The sequence below is a fragment of the Tachyglossus aculeatus genome, chromosome 9 (assembly GCF_015852505.1).
Source record: "Tachyglossus aculeatus isolate mTacAcu1 chromosome 9, mTacAcu1.pri, whole genome shotgun sequence".
NCBI classification, from domain to species: domain Eukaryota; kingdom Metazoa; phylum Chordata; class Mammalia; order Monotremata; family Tachyglossidae; genus Tachyglossus; species Tachyglossus aculeatus.
The window spans coordinates 23,065,215-23,089,200 of record NC_052074.1 but is presented as its reverse complement, the minus strand read 5'-3'; the positions used below and the strand labels follow the sequence as shown (position 1 = coordinate 23,089,200).

The window sequence follows — 23,986 nt, the reverse complement described above, 5'->3', positions numbered from 1 at the left end:
GACAGAAAACAGCCAGCCCCACAGATACACAGACATGGCAAGGGCGGAGGGAGGAAGCTCTCTGGAAAGCCAGCCGACACCCCCTCCTAACCCCTAGTTATTGCTTCCCCCGGGAGAGATGCCACAGACATGTAGACAGCCAGTGAGGCCAGCGACTGGACACAGACTGATAGATGTACTTCTATCCAGGGGCAGAGACTAAAACCTTTCCTTTCAGTACAATGCCTGGAGAGGGAAGAACTGAAGCACACACGTACACGCACGCACGCACACACACACACACATACACACCCCTTGTCATCCCCCTCCCCCTCATGGACTTGTGGCCCCTTCTGCATCCCTGGATTGGCCAAGGAAGAGTCGGGATTTGTCTTTCTTTCTGCCCTTTTCCTTTCTCAAGAGTCCCGACCCTCACTTCCTCATGGCAGTTGTGGCTGGGAAGGGTTAAAGCTAAAAATGACCCAGAGAGCAACAGTTTCAAGGGAAATAAAAAGTCTGACCTGGCTCCGTCAGCCAGTTTCCAGACCCGCTTTTGTAGGTTTCATTGTACTGTAGGCTAGGCAAGGCCAGTCCTTGCGGTGGACAACATAAGTTCCCGCCTCAGGGTGCTCCCCACAACTAAGGGGCATCAAAAGCAAAGCCAGATTTGTATTTGATATAACCTGAAAAGCATCCTCTCCCCCGTGCCTCTTAGCACCACTTCCCCTCCATGCACCCCGGGCATAGGCCGCTGCTCAGCTGGCAAAGGGGCAGCATTAGAGAGGGGAGGGCAGTGGTGGAGGCAGTAATGGAGCCAGCGGCGGGCATCGGCTATGGGCCACACCAGAAGGGTTCTAATTCAAACTTAGCCAATTCACAATCTTGCCCGAGGCTGACACTGGGCCCAGCCATCTCTGATCTCCTCGATCTCCTCACCTGCCTTCCTCTGTCTGCCTCAGCCATTCCTGGCCCAAGACAGGGGCATGGGGGCACAGGGGCAAGAGGAAGGCTGTTGGCTTTAAGGAGTTTGGTCCCAGACAAAAAGCCCAAGGTGGATGGTTTTCATCTCTCTCTTTTCTGCTCCTCCAACCCTCAACCCTCCCCCTCCATGACTCCTGCTCTTTTCTTGAAACCCTTCCTGATTTGGTGATTTCTCTGCAAATGAAATTCAGGAACAGCCGGGAGCCTCTCAGGTTCACCCCCGGCAGCTTTATGTATAGAGTGTCTACATTTGCAAGTATCCCCCACACCACGATTTGGGGAGATCAAGGCCGGAGGACCACCTACCTATTGGTTATTAGCTCCCTGTTCTTCAGGGTGGTGGCAGTAGCAGGCAGCGGTCCAGGATAACCGCCTTGGTCTTGATTATGCCCCGAGACTTAGCTGCATCTTCCAGGTTACGCCCCTGTCCCCTAACTTCTGGTTTCCTTGCAAACTCTCCTCCTCACCAGAGGTACTCAGAAGGGGAGATAGGACCATCAAGGCAAGTGGAGTGCTTGGGAGGCCCTCGCCCACTCACTAAGGGTCAGGAAGGGAGGGGGAAAGGAAGTAGGAGGGGAAGAAGGGAGAAGTATCTTGTTACATGTCTAATTCCCCCAAACTCAACCTGGAGTTCAGCTTGAGGGTGGAGAAACATCGCTCACCTTCTCCGTCTACCTTCCACTCCTCTTTTCCATCTCCTGCCTTCTCTCCTGCTCTCACAGCTATTGGGTTGAACCATCCCAATATCTGCAAAGCCATGCTGAAGAAAGAAGTGGAGCTAGTTCAGGAGATTCAGCTCAAGGCCAAAGACAGGGAGAAAGGGTCCAGGTTGGGCGTGGGGGCTGGGAGGTGGGCAGGACGCCACAACGACGGCTGAGCAAAGGGAGGGAAACGAGAACTACATGATTGGAGAACTACACCCACGAGACACCAACCGACGCTGAGAGGTATAAATAGAGAGGCAAACATACACATAACACAAAGAAGCCCCCTCCCGCGGAGGTGAGGGGTCTGGGGAGGAGCTAGTCTGCAGGTCCTGGGGCAGCCCCACAGATTTCCAAAGCTCCCAGCGGTCCCTTCTGCCCGGGCCAAGTTTCACATTTTGTGGAATTTTGCAGAGGACGGAGTCCGTCAGGGGACGGCACAGCGCAGCGGACGGGCCTCCGGCCCGAGGCCAGGGCCGGCTTGTGTCGACAGGGAGAGGCGTCTACCTCTGGAGAAGGCCCAGGGGCCCCAAGCTCGGGAACCGTCTGGAGGATGGGGGGAAAGGGAGAGGGGTCACACCCGATCTGTGGATACATCTACTACCCCCTTGACTCGGTTCCGTAGTGTCTGTAGCTCTCTCTGTGGAGAGACGAGTCAATCTGGTCTCTCGCTTAGACTCCTAATATAAATCCCCCGGGCTCTTCTCCCGCAGGGTGGCTGGGCCTGCCCCTTGGCCTCACCCATTCCCACCCCGCCGGTCACACCGAACTGCGGCGCTTCATGAGGCCACGGAAGGCAGAAAGGCTGTGCAGGCCAGTGGACACGGAGCTGATGGCCGAGCGCTGCGCCGTGCAGAGGCAGCGACGGGAGGGAGTGTCGGTGTAGCAGCCAGCCCCGGGAGAGGATTGGCTCTGCTCCACACAGGTATCGGAGGTGGACAGGTCCCGGGGGATGATCATGGGGATGGAATACTGCAGCTTCTCCCGGCTCTTGTACCAGAGGCAGGAGCACATCGACTGGAAGTGCAGCACTTCGGCGTAGACGTTCCGGAAGCCGCCCCCGCCCGCCATCGTGGAGGAGGCCGTGTCCGTGGTGTGGACGCTGCCCCCGGCCTGCCCGTTGCGGGTCAGCAGGGCACGGTGCTCGGCGTCCCGCTTCTCGTCCTCGGCGTTCATAGTCATGAAGCGCAGCACCACCAGGTTGAGGAAAGCACCGATGACCGTCAGCCCCGTGAGGATGTACACGAAGCTGAAGGCCACGTACTGCGGCTTTGTCTGTAGCGCTTGGTCCTTCTGCAGGGCCACGTAGTCCCCAAAGCCAATGGTGGTCAGGGTGATGAAGCAGTAGTAATAGGCTTGGAAGAAGGTCCACTGCTCATAGTAGGAAAAGGCGGCGGCCCCAATGCACAGAGTGCTGATACAGGAGAAGAACCCGATGATGACCATGTTCGCCATGGAGACATCCGCCCGGCGCATTCCCAGCCCCTTCTTGGCACGGTGCAGCAGGTATTTCACGAAGGTGTTGATGCGCTCACCCAGGCTCTGAAACATGACCAGGGTGAGGGGAATGCCCAGCAGGGCGTAGAACATGCAGAAGACCTTCCCGCCATCTGTGCTGGGGGCCGCGTGACCATATCCTGCAGGGACAAAGAGGACAGACCGTGGCTCCCTCCATCCCCCATCATGGCCCGCCCCCCTCCAAAGCTCTGCCTTGTGTCTGCCAAGTTGAATGGTGTTCGCCACGGGAAAGGGGAGAGGCAGCCTCGAGGCCCCCGGCCGGTGGTGGGTCTGAGGAGCAGAGCGAGGGAGAGACCTGTCTATGGCTTTGCCCATACACTGCCTGGGGGAATGAGGAGCGGGAGAAGACAGAAGGGTGAGGTCTCCCTGTGCATTTCTCCACAGCCCTCCTTGGAGGGACAACCCCTCACACCCTCCCCGACAAGGTGGACCGCTGTCCATAAAGTCAGATTTTCTTCCTGGTACCCCAGTAGGTTTGCCCAGTACAGACCTGGCCAGGGACTCGTGCGAGACTGTAAACACTGCGCACTCAGCTTGAAAGTCATAAATCATTCAGGAGGACTTGGGAAAAAGAAAGTGTCAGTGTTTTGACATGACCCAGGAGTGAACCAGCCACCAAATGGCTATAAATTGGGAATTCTGCCTGACTCTGAAGCAATCCAGGGATCTTTTTGTAGGTCACCCATTGTTGACCCTGAGAGGTTCCAGCTCTGCCACTTTTTCAGGCCATTCTCAGCTGTCTCCCTATCTGCGATGCCTTTTTTCTTCCTACAGTGGGACCTAGACCAAAGGGCAGCCCTATTTAAAGCCATCTGATCTCTGGGCATCCCAAGTCCCCCGAAGTCTCACTGCCAGAAGAATGCTAGATGGCAACCAGATGTGTAGGCCGGAGGCTGGTGTCTGGAGGTGACTCGATCGTTCCCCAAACTCTTAAGAAGTAGGTGGCTGCTGTAGTCTAGGCTTGCTAAGTGAGACCCAGATCAGTGACTCAGCTCTCCTTGCCCGGCACATCTGTAGCAGAGCAGGGTGAGAACGCTGTGTGCCCACCAGCCTGAGCCAGATCTGCCAGGCCATAATTCACAGTGGTAGTGACAGCCAAGAGCAGCCGAAGCCAAATAAAGGCTCGTTCCCATTCTGACCCCTCTCCAGCCTTCTCCCGTGCATGCAGCTCCGTCATTTAAAGGGTTTAGCTTTCAGACAGCTATTCGAATGTGTGGATCTAGGAGAAAATTGGGGGTCTTTTTGAACTCCAGCCCCTCTGGCCGCCTCCCTCGTTCTACATTCTTAATACCATAGTAACACCACAAGGATAATAATAATAATTCTTAGCCCTAGTTCTCCCTCTGGTTTCCTCCCGGTCAGTCATCAGGGAAGATGACAGGGCTCTGCCCTCCCAGAATATATAGAGGTTTCATTAGTTAACAGCCTCCTCCCTCTCCTCATATCCTGCCTTCTGTGACCCTAATCTTTCCTCTCACCTACATCTCCTTCTTTCCTAACCTCTCTCCAAGTTCACTTTAACCCCTTTGTCCTGCTCCCTTGACTGCATTCCCTTCTTGTTCTGTTTCCTCCAAAGCCAACCCTATAATTCCTAATTTCCACTTCCCTACCATGTCTTCAACAGCTGCCCTCTCGGGAACTCTCGTGGTATCTTCTCCAGTTGTCCCCACCCAGCTCCTGATTCTGCTACACTCTCACCATCTGGCCTGGTGCCCTTCTTCCTGTCAATCTGAGTTAATCCCAAACCCTGGGGCCCAGACAAATTCTCTTTTTTTAAAAAATAGCATTTATTAAGCATTTACTATGTGCCAGGCATTGTACTAAATGCTGGGGTAGATACAGTTACTGAAAAAATAGTAATAAATACTTGTGATATTTGTTAAGCACTTACTATGTGCCGGGCACTGTACTAAGCGCTGGCGCGGATGCAAGCAAATTGGGTTAGACACAGTCCCTGTCCCAGGTGGGGCTCGCAGTCTCAATCCCCATTTTCCAGATGAGGGCACTGAGGCCCAGAGAAGTGAAGTGACTTGCCCAATATCACACAGCAGACAAGAGGTGGAGCGGAATTAGAACCTATGACCCTCTGACTCTCGGGCCCATGTTCTATCCACTACATCACGCTGCTTCTCTAATCAGCTACAGACAAGTGACGGAGTCATTTTCAGAACCCAGGTCCCTTTGACTCCCAGGGAGGCCCGTGTTCTATCTACTACTACTACTAATAATAATAATGGCATTTATTAAGCGCTTACTATGTGCAAAGCACTGTTCTAAGCGCTGGGGAAGTTACAAGGCGATCAGGTTGTCCCACTGAGGGCTCACAGTCTTAATCCTCATTTTGCAGATGAGGTAACTGAGGCCCAGAGAAGTTAAGTGACTTGCCCAAAGTCACACAGCTGACAAGTGGCGGAGCGGGGATTTGAACCCATGACCGCGTGCTCTTTCCACTGAGCCATGCTGCTTCTCATCATCTCATCTCATCTCTACTAGGCCATGTTGTATCTCATTTTCCTACCTGAGAAGATGGCAGCTTTGCTATTACTGCTTTTGCACTCACAACAGGGAGGGAACTCAGCAGCTGCCACTGCCGGGGTTTCTACTCCCATGGAGATGGAAGGATGTGGAGATCAACGGGGTGTCCCTGGTGGGCATGGGATGAGCCTGGTTTCCATCCCAGGGAACGCAGTAGGTCTCCCATGAAGATCACTTCTCTTCTCTGTGGCGCGATGGATAGCACATTGGACTTCTAGCGTGGAGGAGGCCATTCAAAGGTGGTGGGTTCGAATCCCGCCAGAGTTGCTGTTTGCTGTTTCCAGCACTTAGAACAGTGCTTTGCATATAGGAAGCGCTTAATAAATGCCATTATTATTATTATTCTCTGGGCTACTTTGTAAAGTATAAGCTCTAGACTTGTAAGCGCCTTATGGGCAGGGAATGTGTCTGCCAGCTCTTATAGTGTAAAGCACTTAGTCCATGTACACAGTAAGCGCTCAATAAATACCCTTGATTGATTGTCCTGATTTAGAGGGCAAAGGTCAGAGAAATGCTAAAATACAAAGAGAACCAACTCCCCTTGAATTGCTGCCAGTGTTTCTCTAGCTACTGCTTCTCCCTGTGAATCAGAGAAGGAGCAGAACCGGATTGAGGGGGTCACTGGGCCTGGAACAGGGCCGAATTGGGGGCCTTCGGGGCTAAATTAGGGAGGAGGGTGGTGTGAGAAGCGGAAAGTCCTTTATTTCTACCACATCTCTCTCCTCCCTGGTCCTGAGGGGCTTCTCAGCTCGGAGCCTACTGGAGTGACCCCCCGCCCACCATGAGCAACTGCCCACTGGGGCCCTAGCGATACAGGCCTCCGAGCAGTTCTCCGTTTCACCAGGTTAGTCTTGGCTCTAGGAAGAGGGCAGCCGTTCTGGCCATCTCCAGGGAAGGAAACGGGGGCAGAAAAAAGAGAGGCCTCACCCAGGTGAACACCTGGAGTTACCGTCAAGCGTGTCCCTTGCCACTCATGATACCTTGCCTGCACACTGACCCTCCACTCTCTTCTGTCCTCCTGACTCAGGCTAAATAGAGAGGGCCCAACAACTTCTGGACAAACTGCCCCCAAGGGACATTCCATCAGATGCAGGAGCTAAGGTCAGTGACCCCCAGCTCCTCTGGGTTTGCCCCTGCGTGTCACTGGGTGAGAGGCGGAGGAGGGCCAGAAGGAACCACTGACGTCCATTCACAGTTTGGCAACACTTCAGCAAGGGCCGAGTTACTCCCGAGGGAGCCCTGGAACTTCTGGGAAGTTACTGGGAACGCCACACACCCGGCACGGCTGCCAGAGGGCCAGATGCCTCCCTGGCCTCCCCTCAGAGAAAGTTGGGGTTTCTGGAGGAAGACGGTGCTGACGGGTGTCTTTCACCGCCTTGGATCTCATCTTGGGCCTGCTCTTTGGCCCATATTCTCCATTATCTGCATGGCTCTATTTTCCTCCGGTACCCTGGCTTCTAGAAGTCAACCGTCTGTGTCGCTCTCTGACTCTGAACACCACCTGGCTCTGGTCCTCTACTCCCGACCTCAGCTCTTCACCTTCATCGGCACAGATTTGCTTCTCTTGCTGCAGTTGGACTGTCAAACTAAGTTGGGACTGGTAGTTCTGGGCTGTCCTCTCTTTTTATACGGCCCCTCATACTGCCTCAGCCCTAGTTAGGGCCCCAACCCTGCCAGGCACACCACACCCTCACCGGACCCAAGGGCACTTGTTAGCAGGAATATGGAGGCCCGTCCCTCAATCCGGTGGGCTGGGCTTGCAATTGGAAACGGGGAGAAGCAAAAGGAGGTAGGAAGGGATGCGTTCACTCTCTGAGAGGATGGTGGTAACTGGCCTGTAGTTTGCCACATCTTCACCCGAGACCTCCGGCAAGCGGCCTAGGGAATCCATTTGCCCAATCCTTGCTCCATGCCCCCTCATCATCATCAATCGTATTTATTGAGCGCTTACAATGTGCAGAGCACTGTACTAAGCGCTTGGGAAGTACAAATTGGCAACATATAGAGACAGTCCCTACCCAACAGTGGGCTCGCAGTCTAAAAGGGGGAGACAGAGAACAAAACCAAACATACTAACAAAATAAAATAAATAGAACAGATATGTACAAGTAAAATAAATAAATAAATAAATAAATAGAGTAATAAATATGTACAAACAGATATACATATATACAGGTGCTGTGGGGAAGGGAAGGAGGTAAGGAGGTAAGCCCCCTGGGACTCCGGCTGATGAAACTGGACCCTGGCTCTTCTCTGCCCCGCAAGCGGCTTTTCTTGCCCCTTCCCTTGTGAACTCAGGGGGCTCGAGGAAGGCCCCTGTTGTAGAGGACTGACATGCAGACAGCCGAGACCATTATCAGTCAATCAGTGATGCTTATCGAGTGCTTACAGGGTGCAGAGCATTGTGCTAAACGCTTGGGAGAGTATAATGCCACAGAGTTGGTAGACATTTTTCCTGCCCACAGAGAGGTTAGAGCCTAGAACCAGGGGACTACGGATATAAAAATGATGGTATTGGTTAAGCGCTTACTATGTGCAAAGCTCTGTTCTAAGCGCTGGGGAGGATACAAGGTGATCATGTTGTCCCGCGTGGGCCTCACAGTCTTCATCCCCATTTTACAGAGGAGGTAACTGAGGCACGGAAGTTGAGGGACTTGCCCAAAGTCACACAGCTGCCAAGCGGCAGAGCCGGGATTAGAACCCATGACCTCTGACTCCCAAGACTGGGCTCTTTTCACTGAGCCACGCTGCTTAAGACTGTGAGCCCCACGTGGGACAACCTGATTACCTTGCATCTACCCCAGCGCTTAGAACAGTGCTTGGCATATAGTAAGTGCTTAACCAAAACCATCACTCTTCTTCTTCTAGTAGTAGTAGTAGTATTCACTCTGATGTATTAATCAATCAATCAACTGTATTTACTGAGCACTTACTGTGTGTACAGCAGTGTTCTCAGTGCTAGGGAGAATAGAATGCAATGCAAGAGAAATTAGCAGACACTTTCCTGCCCATAATGAGCTTCCCTACCAACTCTGTAACATTTTACTCTCCCAAGCATTTAGTACAGTATACTGCACACAATAAGCACTCAATAAATAACACTGATTGATTTATCTGTATCTGCGTGTGGCAGGGACCCGTGGCTGGGACATCCTCTGATCTCTCATTCCCTCAGTTTTCAAAATGTCCACATGTCCTCTATCCTAAAAAAAACCCCTCTCTCAACCCCTTTGCACTCTCTATCACCCCATCTTCCTCCTATTCTTCCTGTCCAACTCCTCGAATGAGTTTTGTAAACACTCACTGTCTCCACTTTGTCTCCTCCGACTCCCTCCTTGAACCCTCTTTTATAATCTGGCTTCCACCCCCGCTATTCCACTGAAAATGATCTCTCCAAGGTCACCAATGACTTCCTCTTTGCCAAATCTAACAGACTCTACGACTTCCTAATCCTCCTTGACCTCTCAGCAGCCTTTGACATTGCACACCAACCCCTTTCTTGGAAAAAATACGCAACCTTGCTCTCTCTGACACAGTTCTAGTCTGGTTCTTCTCCTCCCTCTCTAGCAACTCCTTTTCTGCAACCAGCCCCCTCACGGACCTCCCTGCCTCCAGCTTTTCCTCTCTCTCCAGTCCATTTTCACTCTGCCGCTGCTCCTTCGTGTCCATTACCTCTTTCCTACTCTCTATTGAGAAGTATTGTGCATTAGTGAAAGAAGCACAGAACTGGGAGTCAGGAGACCTGGGTTCTAATCCCATTTCTGCCAATTGTCTTCTGTGTAGCCAAGGGCAGATCATTTAACTTCTCTGTGCTGCAGTTTGCTCACCTGTAAAATGGGGATTTCCTCCCTCCCTCTTAGTCTGTGAACCTTATTTGGCTTAAGGATTATGTCTGCTCTGATTGTACTGTATCTAAACCAGCACTCAGTTCAGTGTTTTGACACATAGTAAGTGCCTAACAAATACCAAAATTATTTTTATTGCCCTCCCAAGTGTTTAGTACAGTGTTCTGCACAGAATAAAGTGCCAATAAAAATGATTGATTGATTGATTGAGTTAAGGAAGTGCTTGAGATCCAGGGCTTCTTCCAGAGAGCAGTCTCCTTCTTGTCACAGGTGAAAGGATCTTGGAAGACCAAGCAACCCAATCCCCTGCCTCCTTGACTGATGGCAGGATTACAGTCAGTCTGTCAATCAGTACTATTTACTGAGCATCTATTGGATGTAGCACTGTATTAAGCATTTGGGAGAGTACACTAGAGATAGAAGACAAGAACCCTGCCCTCTTAGAGCTTACAATCTAGTGGGGAGACAGACATGCAATTTTTACAGATAGGGGGATAAAGAAAATGGGTAAATGAATATGAGGATAAGTGCTTAAATAGTAGAGTGTGCAAGTCTACATGTTCAGAAGTGATTGTGAATGCATAAATATGGGGATGGTGGAAAATTATTAGTGTTATGGGGGTAGTTGGGAGGCTTTGCCTGAGGAGAAGAAAAATTAATCCGAGAAGGACTCCTGGAGGAGGTGAAATTACCAGTAATAATTATAATAATAGTTATTATTATTATGGTATTTGTTAAGCGCTTACTATGTGCCAAGCACTGTTCTAAGTGCTGGGGTAGATACAGGGTAATCAGGTTGACCCACGTATGGTTCACAGTCTTAATACTCATTTTACAGATGAGGTAACAGGCACAGAGAAGTTAGCGGCTTGCCCAAGGTCACACAGCAGAGCCGTGGCGGAGCTGGGATTAGAACCCACGTCCTTTGACTCTCAAACCCGTGCTCTTTCCACTAAGTCATGCTGCTTCTCTTCCAGTCCTATGTGCCTCTCCCCTTCCCACCTCCAATCCTTGTATTCATTTCCCCCATCAGAGCAAAGTGGTTGAGGGCACCAGGTCCGGCCTTGGCTTCTGGTGCCTCTTTCTTTTAAGCTCTTCTTGGCCAAAGTTTGATGCCCTCCTCAACTTCTCACTATCTTTCAGTTCTTCCATTCAATCTACTGCTAAATCATACTGGCTCTTCCTACAGAACATTTCCCAGGCCCATCCAGGCAGCTATCATCTTGATCTAATCTCTTGTCGTATTACGGTTAGACCACAGTAGTCAGCTTTCTCCCTGCCTCCAGCCTCTCCACCACCAATCTCTTTCACACCTGCTGCACGGATCTTCTTCCTGAAGCTCTACTCGATACACATCTCTCCACTCTCAAAACTCTAATGCTTTTCTTTCCTCTCTACATCACACAGAAACTCCTCACAGCTGGCTTTAAGGCTCTTTCCCAATTTGCCCTATCTTACATATTAGCCCTCTTTACCTCTTTGTCCTTGCAAGCTAAGCTTCTATTGGTTCCTCCCAACTGACTCTTCATCCCCTAGCTCATGCTGTACCTCCATCCTGGAACATCTTTCACCCTATAATCTCCCCTCTCTCCAGCTCTCACAATATCAAAGCCCTTGTAATATCCCCCTGCCTTCAGGAAACCTGCCCTGACTAATTCATATCATCCAAGTTGCATTAACTCAACAGACACCCTTAGCACTTATAGATTTCATTTTGGTTTTCTCCTCAGTACCTCAAGGTATTCTGACTTCTAAATGCTCAGTATTTATATAAAAATATATATCTATATAGTAATAAATATATCATTTGTACACATATATTTCTATTTAGATTCTTATTTGTATATTGGATTACTTATGGTTCTATTTCATCTTAATATACTTGAATTACTTCCTCATATTCTCCTACAAATATTACTTGTAAATAATAATAATAATAATAATAATGGTATTTGATGAGCGCTTACTATGTGCCAAGCACTGTTCTAAGTGCCGGGGTTGGGGGGGAATACAGAGTGATCAGGTTGTCCTACGTGGGGCTCACAGTCTTAATCCCCATCTTACAGATGAGGTAACTGAGGCACAGAGAAGTTAAGTGACTTACTCGGTCACACAGCTGACAAGTGGTGGAGCCAGGATTAGAACCCATGACCTCTGACTCCCAAACCTGTGCTCTTTCCATTGAGCCACGCTTCTTCTCTAAATCATTTTCTTCTGTCTGTCTCCCCAGTTAGATTGTGATCCCTTTGAGGGCAGGGAATGTGTCCCTTGCTTCTCTTTTACTCTCTCAAGTGCTGAATTCAGTGCTTTGCATTCAGTAAGTGTTCTGCAATCAATCACTGATGGATTGATTGGAGGTAAAGTGCTCCCAGCCTGGTGCCTTCCATCCCCATTCTCTTCCCTTTCTCCCTCCTGCAACTCTTTATCCCTTTCCAAGGCCTCTCCTCCCCACTTTCCTATCTCCTTTCCCCCCCACTTCTCTGTCCCACTTGCAGTTTCATGTCCCATCTGCTCTCTCCCATTCCCTTTCCCCTCTCCTCTCCTCCAGCCTTCCATTCTCTTATCCCTCTCCTCTTTGGTCTCCTGTTGCTCTCTTCCCTAGCTTCCCTGTGTCCTCCCTTGCCCAGTTTCCACAGGACCCTGAAAGGCCTACTTTGTGGGTCAGCTTTTCCCCACCCGCCTCTCCTTTGCTGGGTTGGGGAAGGGGGTGGGGAAGGGGAAGGTGCTAGTGTCATGGAAAATCCCTGCAGCAGCCAAGGTCAGGGTTTGTAGACACAGTCTGGCCCAAGGCCAGGCCCAAACTCCCTCCTCCTAGCCCCTTCCAGGACTTTTCTCCAGGCTCGGCTCAGAAAGCCTCCTTCTGGCCCCCTACTCTGAACAAAAGCCACTACCACAGTGCACCCTGACAGCCCACTGTTCCCTGGGGTCTTGGGGGGATTAGGGAGGATTCCTAGAACTGTTCTTTTTTTCCTTGCTATGGGAGGGCCTTTCGACAGTCAGTCACGCCAGGGAACATTGGCTGCAGGCTCCCTCAGGACTGTGGAATTGTGGGGCCACACAATAGAAGCCATCACAGGAGAAGATGGAGCTGTCTGGGTTCAGAGTCAGAATGGAATGGATTCGCTTAGAAACCCTGTACCAGGATTACGGGGAACCATTGCAGACAATTGCCCCCTCCACCCTGCAGTCTGTGGAGCAACTATACCTCCCAGTTTATACTTCTGTGTCACACTTTCAGGGTTACTTTTCATTTCCCGCGTCTAAACTTGGCAGTGGTTTTAGTCACCCAAGAAAGGAGATGAGAGTCATATTGTGGGGTCCAAGGCAGCCTCCGTGGGTCCCCTACACTGGGAGCCTCCAGGAGACCAGTTGTGCAAGTGCCGTCTTGCCTCTGCTCAAAGGCTAGGGCAAAATATTACACCACGGGTTAGGATTTTGTTGGGCCAATCCTACAGTTCTGAGGTCTGTCCCTGGGCACACCCAGACTAAGTAGGCTGCAAGACCAGACTCTTGGGAAACAGCAAAGGGGAAGAATCCTTAGCGCACATCATGTTACAGTTTGCATCTGAGGGATATTCACATCCCTCTTTGTTGCCTGATAACACAAATTCTCATTCAATATCTTCCAAAGGCCCCAGTTATCCCCCACATTCCCTACAAGATTCTCAGGTAAGGCTTCAGAGCTCTCTACAGGTTTTCCTGCTCACCTCAACTCTGTCATTCCCGCCATGCCTCTCTCAGTTCCCCCACATAGCCGCCCATAACCCTTTGTCCATGGGCAAAGTCCCGGACACATAAACCCTATAATGGAGGTGAGAGGGCCGTTAGCTTCCAGAGCCTTCAGATTGTCAGGGTGAGTCTTGTGGCCCTTTCCTTTCCTCTCTTTGGCTTATTTTAAGTTGCCACAGCTTAGCCAGGAAGCAACTTTCTCAAAACCCACCCCAGAGAGGAAGGTCCTTATGGAGCCCGGGGTGTATCCATGGCTAAGAGAGGATGCAATTTCCTTGGGGAAAAATAATAATTTCATCACTGCCTGTTGGACCCCAAGCAGAAAATAAAAAATTCTTGGCCAACGCCCATTCCTCGGGCTTTACACGGTACCACTTCCCTCTTCACCCTCGGGCACCTGGAAAACCAGCTCAGAGGCCACTTTCTCTAGGACCCTCCCAGGACAGGAAAGCTATCCTGGCCCAGGCGCTGTTACCCATGGGTTGGCTGAGCCCCACAGTGGGGACTCGGCCTTTGAAGACTCTTAACTTGCAATTCTGAGTGCTGGGGCAGCTTTGGGACCCCTGGAGGGGTTGCCTCAGCTTTGATTCACATGGATTTTCAGTTATCCCTGGACTGTGGGCTTGGGCTGAAGTTCTAGGAACTGATCACCTAGGCCTGGGATGAATGACTCTAGGCAGATGGGTCTGTGCCAGAGAGGATACTCCTGATCTTGCCTTGGTTCAAAGGCCTAAGATCCCCAGAAGCCCCAGGGACTGATGATGTGGACATGCGGCCCTTCTGTTGGGATTCTGGCTGGACTGTAAGGGATAGACCTATGACCCCTCTGTCTGTCACAGCAGCGAACGTGAAAAAGGGGACGTTATTTACTCCCCCTCACAGCCCACCATGTAGGGTGCTGTTCTGTCACATTTGACCTGATTGCATGACCACAGAGCTGGGCTGCCTCCCAATGAAGTAGATCCCAGTCTGCAGGCCCAGGACACCCTGGAGGTGGTAGCATCCTTCTCGGCCAGGATGCTAGCCTTGGCTCAACAGAAGGACAGACTATGTGGGCAGAAGGGAGCGGGAAGCTACTCTGGGTGTGTGTACATTAGCCCAGTAGTGCAAGCAAAGAGTTATTTACTTCCAGAGTGAGTTCAGATCGGCTCAGATAAGAACTGTTCCCCAAGGGCCTAAAGGCAACTGGAGGGGAGGGAGGAGGGGTGAGAAATGTCCTGGTGTCCAGCAGATGGGCGGAGCAGGGGCTGGGGCTAATATCTATGCCTGTCATCTGTTAGAGCCAGTAGCCTGCTAGCAAGTACTGTAGGAGATGCTAAAACGTTTTGGGTTGCAAAATAAGAAAAGTTATACAGACAGGGCCAGGAAGAAAGGAATATAATGGTTGTCAGGAAAAGGACAGCCTTGTCTCACACCTTGGGGAGACCTACCCAGCTAACTGTATTCATTTGGGGTCCTTACAACAACATTCATCCCACACCCCATCAAGCTTTCCTTTGGCTACATTTTCCGGGGTAGGAATGTATTTTTTAAAAATTACAGTGCAAGTTTGATTTTCCACACTAATGGAAGTGGAGATAATCAGCTCTCTCCCACCTACCTTACTTCATGCTCTCCTACTAAACCCAGCCCTCACGCTTAATGCCACCCTACTCTCTTTACCTTGATCTCTTCTCTCTCACCCCCGACCTTTTGTCCATCTCCTCCCTCTGACCTGCCACAGTCCACCACTGTCCCGACCTTCAAAACTCTCCTAAAATCTCATCTCCTCCAAGAGGCCTTCCATAACTTAGCCCTCATTTCCTCTCTCCTCCCACCCCTCTGTGTCACTTATGCACTTACCTGTGTACCACTCAAGAACTTTGATTCTCCAGCCCCACGGCACTCCGTACATATCATATACAGTACAATTTCTGCTATTTCTATTTTATTTTAATATCTGTCTCCCCTTGTAGACTGTAAGCTTCATGTGATCAGGGACAGTGTATACCAACTCTATTGTAGGGTACTTTCCCAAGCACTTAGTGATGTTCCGCTCACCATAAGTGCTCAGTAAATTCCACTGATTGATTGACTGACTGAGGTGCAGTAGTGGAGATAATAACCAAAAGTAGATAATACCTTGTCACACCTTCTCTCCTACTCTCTAGTTCTCCCTCCTGCTCCCACTATTTGTAAATCTTTTGTGTCTGTCTCCCCTGCATTGGATTGTAAGTTCTGTGACGGTAGAGAATGTGTACTTTTCTTCTATTGTACTCTCCAAAGCATTTAGTACAGTGCTTTGCAGTCAGTAGTCAGTGCTCAGTAAGCACCACGAATGAGGATGGTGATGAAAATGATGAAGTTACCACCCAGCATGCACAGACATATAGTACACATTCCCAGGCAGGTAGATGCACACATGCTCAGGCACGCAGATTCACACCCATACATGCTTAGGGATCCTGACCCACCCCCCCCACCCCTACATGTGCTTAGAAATCTAGTAGGGAGACAGTCATAAAATAAATTACAGGTGGCAAGTGAGGGAGCTCAGTCTGTGGGATAGCTGATCTTCCCTTCCACTTGGCCACATCCTTCTTTGTGGGTGTAGCAGCAACTTGGGATATGCAGCGCAGCACAATATTTTCAGAAGGGCCTCTTGGTTCTAAGCAGGGGAGAAACAAGTAGAGGGGAGAACGGAGAGGAAAGCAGTGAAGTGATTTAGATAGGGAGATAAAGGAGGCTTGGCTCTGGCCCAATGCGTGCCACTCTGCTCTAGCCCTAAAGACACTGGAAAGAGGAACAGATGGCAAATGCTCCGACAGGGAAACTGACAGAAAGAAGAAGAAAACAGAGCCTGGTCTCTGGGCAGGCTGAGAGAGGGGATAGAGAGAAAGAGGGATGGTTGGCTGATTCCTTGAGGATCTCCTGGTCAAGAGGGCCCAGCCCAATCCAGTCTAGGCCCAGCGTAGTCTGTCCCAAACCACAAAACTGGGTTCTGGGTTCCTGTAGACCATAAGCTCCTTTTGGGCAGAGAACGTGTCTACCAACTCTATTATATTGTACTCTCTCAAGCACTTAGCACAGTGCTCCATGCAAGTAAGCACTCAGTAAATATGATTGATTGATTTGGCTCAGCAGTCAGCTGGGCCTGACCTCACTTCTGACGGGAGAGGAGAGGAAGAGGAAGGTATGGTACATGGATGACTGCCCCTATGGGCTGCTAGGAAAGGGATGTCTGAGCCCATGTGATTTGTTACCCACAAAGGACAATTCCACAGCCCCTGTGCTTATCTAGTACTGTGGTCTTCTCTAGCCTTAGGAGATCACCCCACATTTCCTCAGTCCACCCAGGGCTTGTGCGGGACACCAGTCTAAAGAACCTATTTCAGTTGAATAAGTTGAAACTTGCTTTTCACTAAGACCAGACAAACCAAGCCGGCCCCATCCAATCAGGGACAAAGTAAAGAAGGGAAACTTAATGGCTGGTTGAAAAATGTTATATAGAGTCCATCAGTTTCGTAGTGGCTCAGATGATATTTCACTTGAAAGTCAGCTAACGTTAGGAAGATTGGATAATGGTGTTCCTGTCCCGAAGTCAGCAATCTAGGACCCAAACATGCTAAGGTTGTGTGGACAGGATTTTTTTTCCCACGATACTCCATCCTTGTGCAAGCCTCCTGATAATCCCAGCTGACTGAATTGAGCTTCCACAGCCATTCAGGGAAAGAGAAGAGGTAGGGCTAATGGGTTCATTCTATCAGCCAATTGAAGAGGGATTTGTTGCTAATGTTGCATGTCACAGATCCACTGAAAAATACTGAAAAACATTAAGTTGAAGTCATGCTGACAGGGTTTTTTTCTTCCTGGTTTGAGGGCATCCTTAAGTCGACTCTTAATTGGTCTGAGGATCCTCCTGGTTTCCAGCTGCTGCCTGGAAGTGCCTATTTTTCTGCTCTCGTCCATTAAGGATTTGGAAAGATTTTCCATTTAGTAGCCGATCCTGCGGGGCTCCATACACCAGCATCCAAGAAGCCCTCGGCACTCAGGGCTTATGGGAAGGGAAGTCTTGTTTGGTAACGGTGCTGCTCTGCACTAGGGAAAAGAGCAGAAGCGAGAACAGCAGCTCCTGCAGTTCCAGGAAACGGCTCCAGCCTCCTATCTGGCCTGGTCCTCTCCCCAGGGCCAGAGGAAGAGGGAAGACAACTGAAGCAATTGCCCTAGGCTTGTGCCAAGTGAGGCGTTGTGCTAGCTGAGGTGACCCCGCCAGCTTGAAATTGCTTCCAGAACTGCTGCTGGGGCTCCTACAAGAGAAGCAGCGTGGCTCAGTGGAAAGAGCCCGGGCTTGGGAGTCAGAGGTCATGGGTTCTAATCCCGGCTTCGCCACTTGTCAGCCGTGTGACTTTGGCAAGTCATTTAACTTCTCTGGGCCTCAGTTACCTCATCTGTAAAATGGGGATTAAGACTGTGATCCCCACGTGGGACAACCTGATCACCTTGTATCCCCCCAGTGCTTAGAACAGTGCTTCGCACACAGTAAGCGCTTAACAAATGCCATTGTTATTATTATTATTATTGTTACAGGGAGGGACTGGAGAGGTCTGTGGGGGCTGGGGATTCATTCAATCGCATTTATTGAGCACTTACTGTGTGCAGAGCACTGTACTAAGCGCTTGGGAAGTACAAGTTGGCAACATATAGAGATGGTCCCTACCCAACAACGGGCTCACAGTCTAAGGTGATTTGATTTAAAGAAAAAAAGGAGGGGAAGCAACATAAATCGACCAGGGGAGGGGAAAGAAAAATTAAAAGGGCTTACTGTGCGGGGCCTCCTCCTCCTCCTCCCGCCTTCCCATCCCTCCACTGTGCCACTGTGCAATCTATGCTACTGCACCCCTACTATTCTGGCCCAGGTCCAGGGCTCCTACCAGGGAGCAGCACTGCCCTGGGGCCTGGTTAAGTGTGTAGTGCTGTGGTCTCCTCAGACATCTCAGGCTGGGTTTCCTCCTGTACCACCCACTTCCCCAGCTACGTGGGACCTCAGGCTGGAGAGGTCGCCAAAGTGGGTAGCAATGGGAAGCTGCAAATAGTGGGCTGGGGGCTAGAATCGGATTCCGCCAGGGCAGTGGCAACAACAGGATGTTGCCGGTGGACCTGCACCACCCTATAACGGGCCAGGAGCCAGACTTCCCATCCACCTCCATCGCAGCCCCGCCCGCCTGGGCTCCAGAGGCTCCGGATCTCTACTGGTATGAGCCTGCAAAGATACGTGACCCTCTAAATGCCAGTGTCGGTTCAGCGTCTTCCACTGCAATTCCAGCTTGGAGCCGAAGGTTAGAGTTGCCTTGTGCAGATTTGGGTCAGAAGAGGGATTTTCCACTACGGAATTATGTTCAGAAAAGACGCCTGTCCCTGAGCAGCTCCAGCCAGAGTGATACTTCCGAGGGGAAAGCGCCCTGTCCCTTGGAGCCTCACCGATCAGCCCAGGGATTAAATGGCTTCTCCTTTCCAGGTCCTCAGCCCCAGGGCCCCCTGGTCTCCCACTCGGCCGACGCGGTAATCTCTGGGAATGATTTAATGAAGGGCATCACCCTCTCCCGCAGCTGGGACTGATGGGAGAGGGGTTGGCAGGTCAGGGTCAGGGCCAAGTCCTCGAGGCATTTTCTGGACCGGAGGGGCTTCCGGAAGCAGCGGGGGAAGCTGGAGGTCAGGGCTGGAAAGGCGCTGGGAATTTGCACAGGGAGAAAGAAAGGAGCTGCTAGCCTGGCCGGCCAAGCACGTCTGAATTCCAGGAGGGGCCGTGGCCGTCTGTCAGTTTTCAGCATTCTACCCTGATAGCCTACAGGGTTCGTTCTTTCCTGTGTCCATGGCCTCAGCTCTCCTTTAACGTGCCAACACGATGCTCAGCCCAGCACGGAGCCTTGTACCTTGTCGGGGGAGAGAGCTGGGACTCAATGTCTTGGGGCGTCCAGAGCACAGCGCATGGGCAAGATTGGGTCAGAAACATCAGTTAAAAAGAAAAAAAAAGGCCATGTTTTATCACTCTATAAAAGCCGGGCACCTCTCAACCTGGAATCCTGTGGCAGCTCTCGTCTCCTCAGCTTTGGAAGTATATAATAAAGTTGGAGGAGGAATGAAAAGGAGACGAACGGGGATGAAGAAGCTTCAGTAAGAGGATAGACAGAAAAGATTGAGGCTCTCCGTCCGGAAAGCGACAAGCAGAGAGGGGGCACAAAAGGGATGAAATGGCTTGCCCGGGTGAACACAGACTTGCTGCTTTCTGAATCTTGTCACCCAAGGATGAGGAAAAACCCACTGAAGCTTGAGAGCCATAGGTTGTAAACCAGCGAAAGGAAACATTTCTTCACCCAACAGGTTGTAAACCTGTGGAATGTGTTAACCCGGGATGTTGTGCAGACCCAAATTCTCAGTAGGCTTTTGGCTACATTCACGTTCCAGTGGCCCCTGATGGAAAGTTAGTGATGTTACAAGGATTATCCCTACACGTTTCTCCAAAATCCCTCTTGCAGGCAGACCCCCTGGCTGGAAGAATCACTGGTGGGATCCAATTATGGCATCGCCTCTAGTCTTACGGGTCGGGTGTTTGTTCAGACCCCTCAGACCCATGTGCGCGTGGAACAAACCTAACCATGGGCTGGAAAAGTTCCTCAGATTGCCCCTGAATCTTACTGGAGCTGGTGATATCAGACTCATTAGCTGACTAATGGTAGGAGAATTTGATACTAATGATACTACCGATAAGAGAATTGGACTTTCTGTTCCAATTTATCCTGGAAGGACCGAAAATCAGTAGGCTATCCTCGTGCAGAGGGTGTTGTTCACTGTGAGACTGTAACCCCGCGGTTGCTTCCTAATGCTGCCATTAAGCGGTTGCTGTCCAGGGGTGTTGGTGGCTTTGACGCTCCCCCCTGACACTTGCTACCCTGCCTGCGCTCTCCGGGCTGTCTGAGGTTCCCCCCACGCGGGGCTGCACTTTTGGGTGGCAGGATTTGGGTGGGGGAATCTGATCTGCAGCTTATCAAGCAAGTAGGGGTGCTGACCCCAAGGATCTAGAGATGGGGGCAAGGCGGGGGTGGGAGGCACACAGCCACAGGACTGGAAGCCAGAAGGCCAAACATATGGTTCTGTGTGCACGGCAAAATCCTAACATTAGGTTGACACTTAATATTAACATTACTCCTCCGATTCGGTCAAAACTGAAAATGTCTAGAGATTTGCACCTCAGAAAATGTGACTGTAAACTCCTTGTGGGCAGGGAACGTGTCTACCGACACTGTTGTATTGTACTCTCCCCAGTGCTTAGTACAGTACACAGCACTGCTCACAGCAAGCGCTTAATAAATACCATTGATTTATTGATTGATTGGTCCCCTGCAGATACAGCCAGGGCACTACTTCTCCTGCCAATAACGGGGCAGTTTTTCTGGTTGGGAGTGAAGGACACAGAGTTCAAGAGAAGTGGATGGGTGAGGTCTTGCTAAAGTGCAGGGGTCCTTTCCCCCTTTGACAAAAGTTACTTGGCACCATTTCTGCCAGTGAGGACCAGAGAGGGGCTGGTAGAGGGAGTAACAACCCCTCTGACAGATTCAGAAATTCCACTGTCCATGGAAGAGAGGACCAGAGACTCTAGGGAATCAACAACTCTGTTATAGTGCACTCTCAAAAGCTCTGTGCACTGCAAACACTCAACAAATATGATGGCTTGATTGATTGATAAACCAAGCCCTTGGGCCTCAGAGAGCAGCGGGTGACATAGACTTCTAAGATAAGAAGGGGTCTGGGTCTCAAACTTTTTCATTTCTACACTCTGCTCCCCTGCCAGCTCCCATGTCCCCTGCAGTACCACTCCTTTGAAGCCCCCCACCCTCCAAAACCAGAAACCCCCAGCCCAACTTACAGGTCTATCAATCAATAAATCAATCGATGGTATTTACTGAGTGCTTATTATGTGCAAAGCACACTACTAAGTGCTTGGGAGAGTACATTAGAACAGAGGTGGCAGACATGTTCCCTGCCCACAGCAAACTTACAGTCTAGAGGGGTTAACAGACATTAATATAAATAAAGAATTTAAAGATATCACTACCAAATCTGTTTTGGGTAGCTGAAGGAAATGGCTATCCCCATGCACGTAATCCAGCTCCCACTGGTCCCACAAAGGAGTCATTTGGGTTTTTGCTGCTCTGATTTCTTTAATCCCTGGTTTGAGAGATGCTTATCTAGTTCACATCTCTGCCTTCAGGCAGTACCACACAGACTAACCTAGGCAGATGAGAATCTACCTTATTTTTCAAGATCCACCGAGAAGGGGATTCCACTTCTCCAGACTGAAAAGCAACATATGTAATAATAATGATGGCATTTGTTAAGCGCTTACTACATGTGAAGCACCGTTCCAAGCACTGGGTTGGCATACAAGGTGATCAGGTTGTCCCACGTGGGGCTCACAGTCTTAATCCCCATTTTACAGATGAGGTAACTGAGGCACAGAGAAGTGAAGTGACTTGCCCAAAGTCACGCGGCTGACAAGTGACGGAGCCAGGATTAGAACCCATGACCTCTGGCTCCCAAGCCCGTGCTCTTTACTGTCTTTCAGATTTAAAGGTGACCCTTCTGTTGCGCAGGCCATTGAGGGACAATCTCTTCCTGAACCCATGAAAATACATCGGGGTACATTTCTTGGCTTCAGTCCATTTACAATGAGCGCTGCATCCCAGATAATTAAACGGTATTACTGCCCTGCCTGAAAAGAGATCAGGATGGAATGGCCTATATTTCATAGGACTTTAATTTAGGGCTGGAAGAAGGCTAAAGTATGTTTTCTACCACCAGTGGGTCAGGCTGTAGCTTTATTTTTGCAGAAGTGGTGAGGGTTTGCACTGAGCCATCCACACTCTCTTGTCCAATGGCCCGTGTTGTGGATCACTGTGAGTTGGCTGGCAAGGATACTTGGGTCCAGCCTCTGAACGTGAAACAGAATATCTCTGTAAACCCGCAGCAGCAGTGCAATCTGCTGTCCTCTTGCCCATTTTTCCCAAGCTGTCATTGAGTGTGGCAAGAGAGGATCTTCTCAGTTTGCCTTTGCAAAAACCAGGGGGAAAATAAAATAAAAACCAAGACTGAAAATTAAAAGCAAAAGAGTCTAACGAGGAAACTAAATTGAACAACCTCGTAGGGAAGTGGCCCTCCCTTTAGGCTTTTTGACTGCTAGGTGGGTGCTGTGGTGGCTGGAGGGTATATTTAGAGAATGGCTATTAATAGGTCTGGGTGAAACTGGTGAGGCAGAGAGGGGGTCACAGTACTGGTTCTCAAACTAGAGGATATGACCGCAGGGGGTTCAAATGGCACCTCCGTGTGAACTCTCCCAAGGAACTGCTTTGGCTTTGGCTTCATCTCCTCCTTTCTCTCCACTCCCTGCAACCCCCACTCCTCTTCCTCCGGAGCAGAGTCAGCACCGCTAGAAGATGAAGGAGGGAGGAGAACAGAACTAAAAGTTTATCTGTGGCAGCGGGGACAGCGGCAGCTTATAATCGGTCTGTTTTCCTCCCCTTCCCCATACCTTGTACTCTCCCCCATCTCATTCCAGGCTCTCCTTCTGTCCTGTCCCCTGCTTCCTTTTCCCCTCCAGGTCTTATCTTCACTTACTTCCTCTGCTCCTCCCTCTCTCTCTCACTTCACTTTCTCCCATCCTTCCTCAAGCCCATAGAAACACACATGGATAATGGTCCCAAATGTTAAATCTACCAAAAGTGTATCTGGCAGGTATCTTCTATCTTATTCCACCATTTTCTGTTCTTCTCCCACCCTCCCAATGTCCCTCCACCCCACCCCCAACCTTCCTCTCACCCCTTTTCCTCTTGTCACTTCCCCCATCCCAAGAAGTGAGGAGGAGGGAAAAAGTGGCAGTATGAAAAAGTGTAAGAACCATTTGTCTAGGCCATATTTTCTAGGCTTGTTGATGAATAGGTCACCTAGTCAAGAGCAAAAATCAAGCTAGATTGCAGCTACTGTTTCCCTTTGATCTACCTAAGGTCACTCTGTGTCACAGAAGGTGATTAGTCTGATAGGATTTTTTCTTTATAAAACCAAGATAGCTCTGTTCTTTATTGCCTATCAATCGGCCCCCCTCTTCTCCCTAATCTGCCTTGTAGGTGCCATGCCTCTGCCGATCTGGGTGTGTTTTCTCACATCCATTCTTGACCCGGGGTGCTCTATCCCCTTCCTGTTGCTTCCAGTTAGACATTTTCTATCCAAGTGCACTGCCCTCAGCAGGAGACCAGGAGAGAAGAAAGGTGGTGAAAGTCAAAGAAGTTCCTAAAGGTTTGTTGGAGGAGAAAACTGTTGATTAAAATGAGAGGTGAGAGGTCTCTGGTTTCAGTCAGTCATGAGTACATGACACTTGTAGGTAGCATGGATCAGATGGGCAGTTTGTGGTAAGGTGGCTTGGCTGGCTCCGGTAGGTTATAATTAAGTAGAACGGCCGAGCATCTCCCGCCACTTGTCAGCTGTGTGACTCTGGGCAAGTCACTTAACTTCTCTGTGCCTCAGGTACCTCATCCGTTAAATGGAGACTAAGACTGTGAGCCCTACGTGGGACAACCTGATAACCTTGTATCTGCCCCAGTGCTCAGAACAGTGTTTGGCACATAGTAATAATAATGACAATCATAATAATGGTATTTGTTAAGCGCT

General features: G+C 50.2%; 1 protein-coding gene across 1 annotated transcript in view; it reads right to left on the bottom strand.

The window, feature by feature from the left end:
• Positions 1-902: 902 nt before the first annotated feature.
• KCNK3 (potassium two pore domain channel subfamily K member 3) overlaps positions 903-23,986 on the bottom strand; it is a 41,943-nt gene continuing 18,859 nt past the window's right edge. The window contains exon 2 of the mRNA XM_038750834.1: positions 903-3,301. Coding sequence (XP_038606762.1) covers positions 2,424-3,301 — 878 coding nt within the window. The 3' untranslated portion in view covers positions 903-2,423. The remainder of the gene's footprint in view (positions 3,302-23,986) is intronic.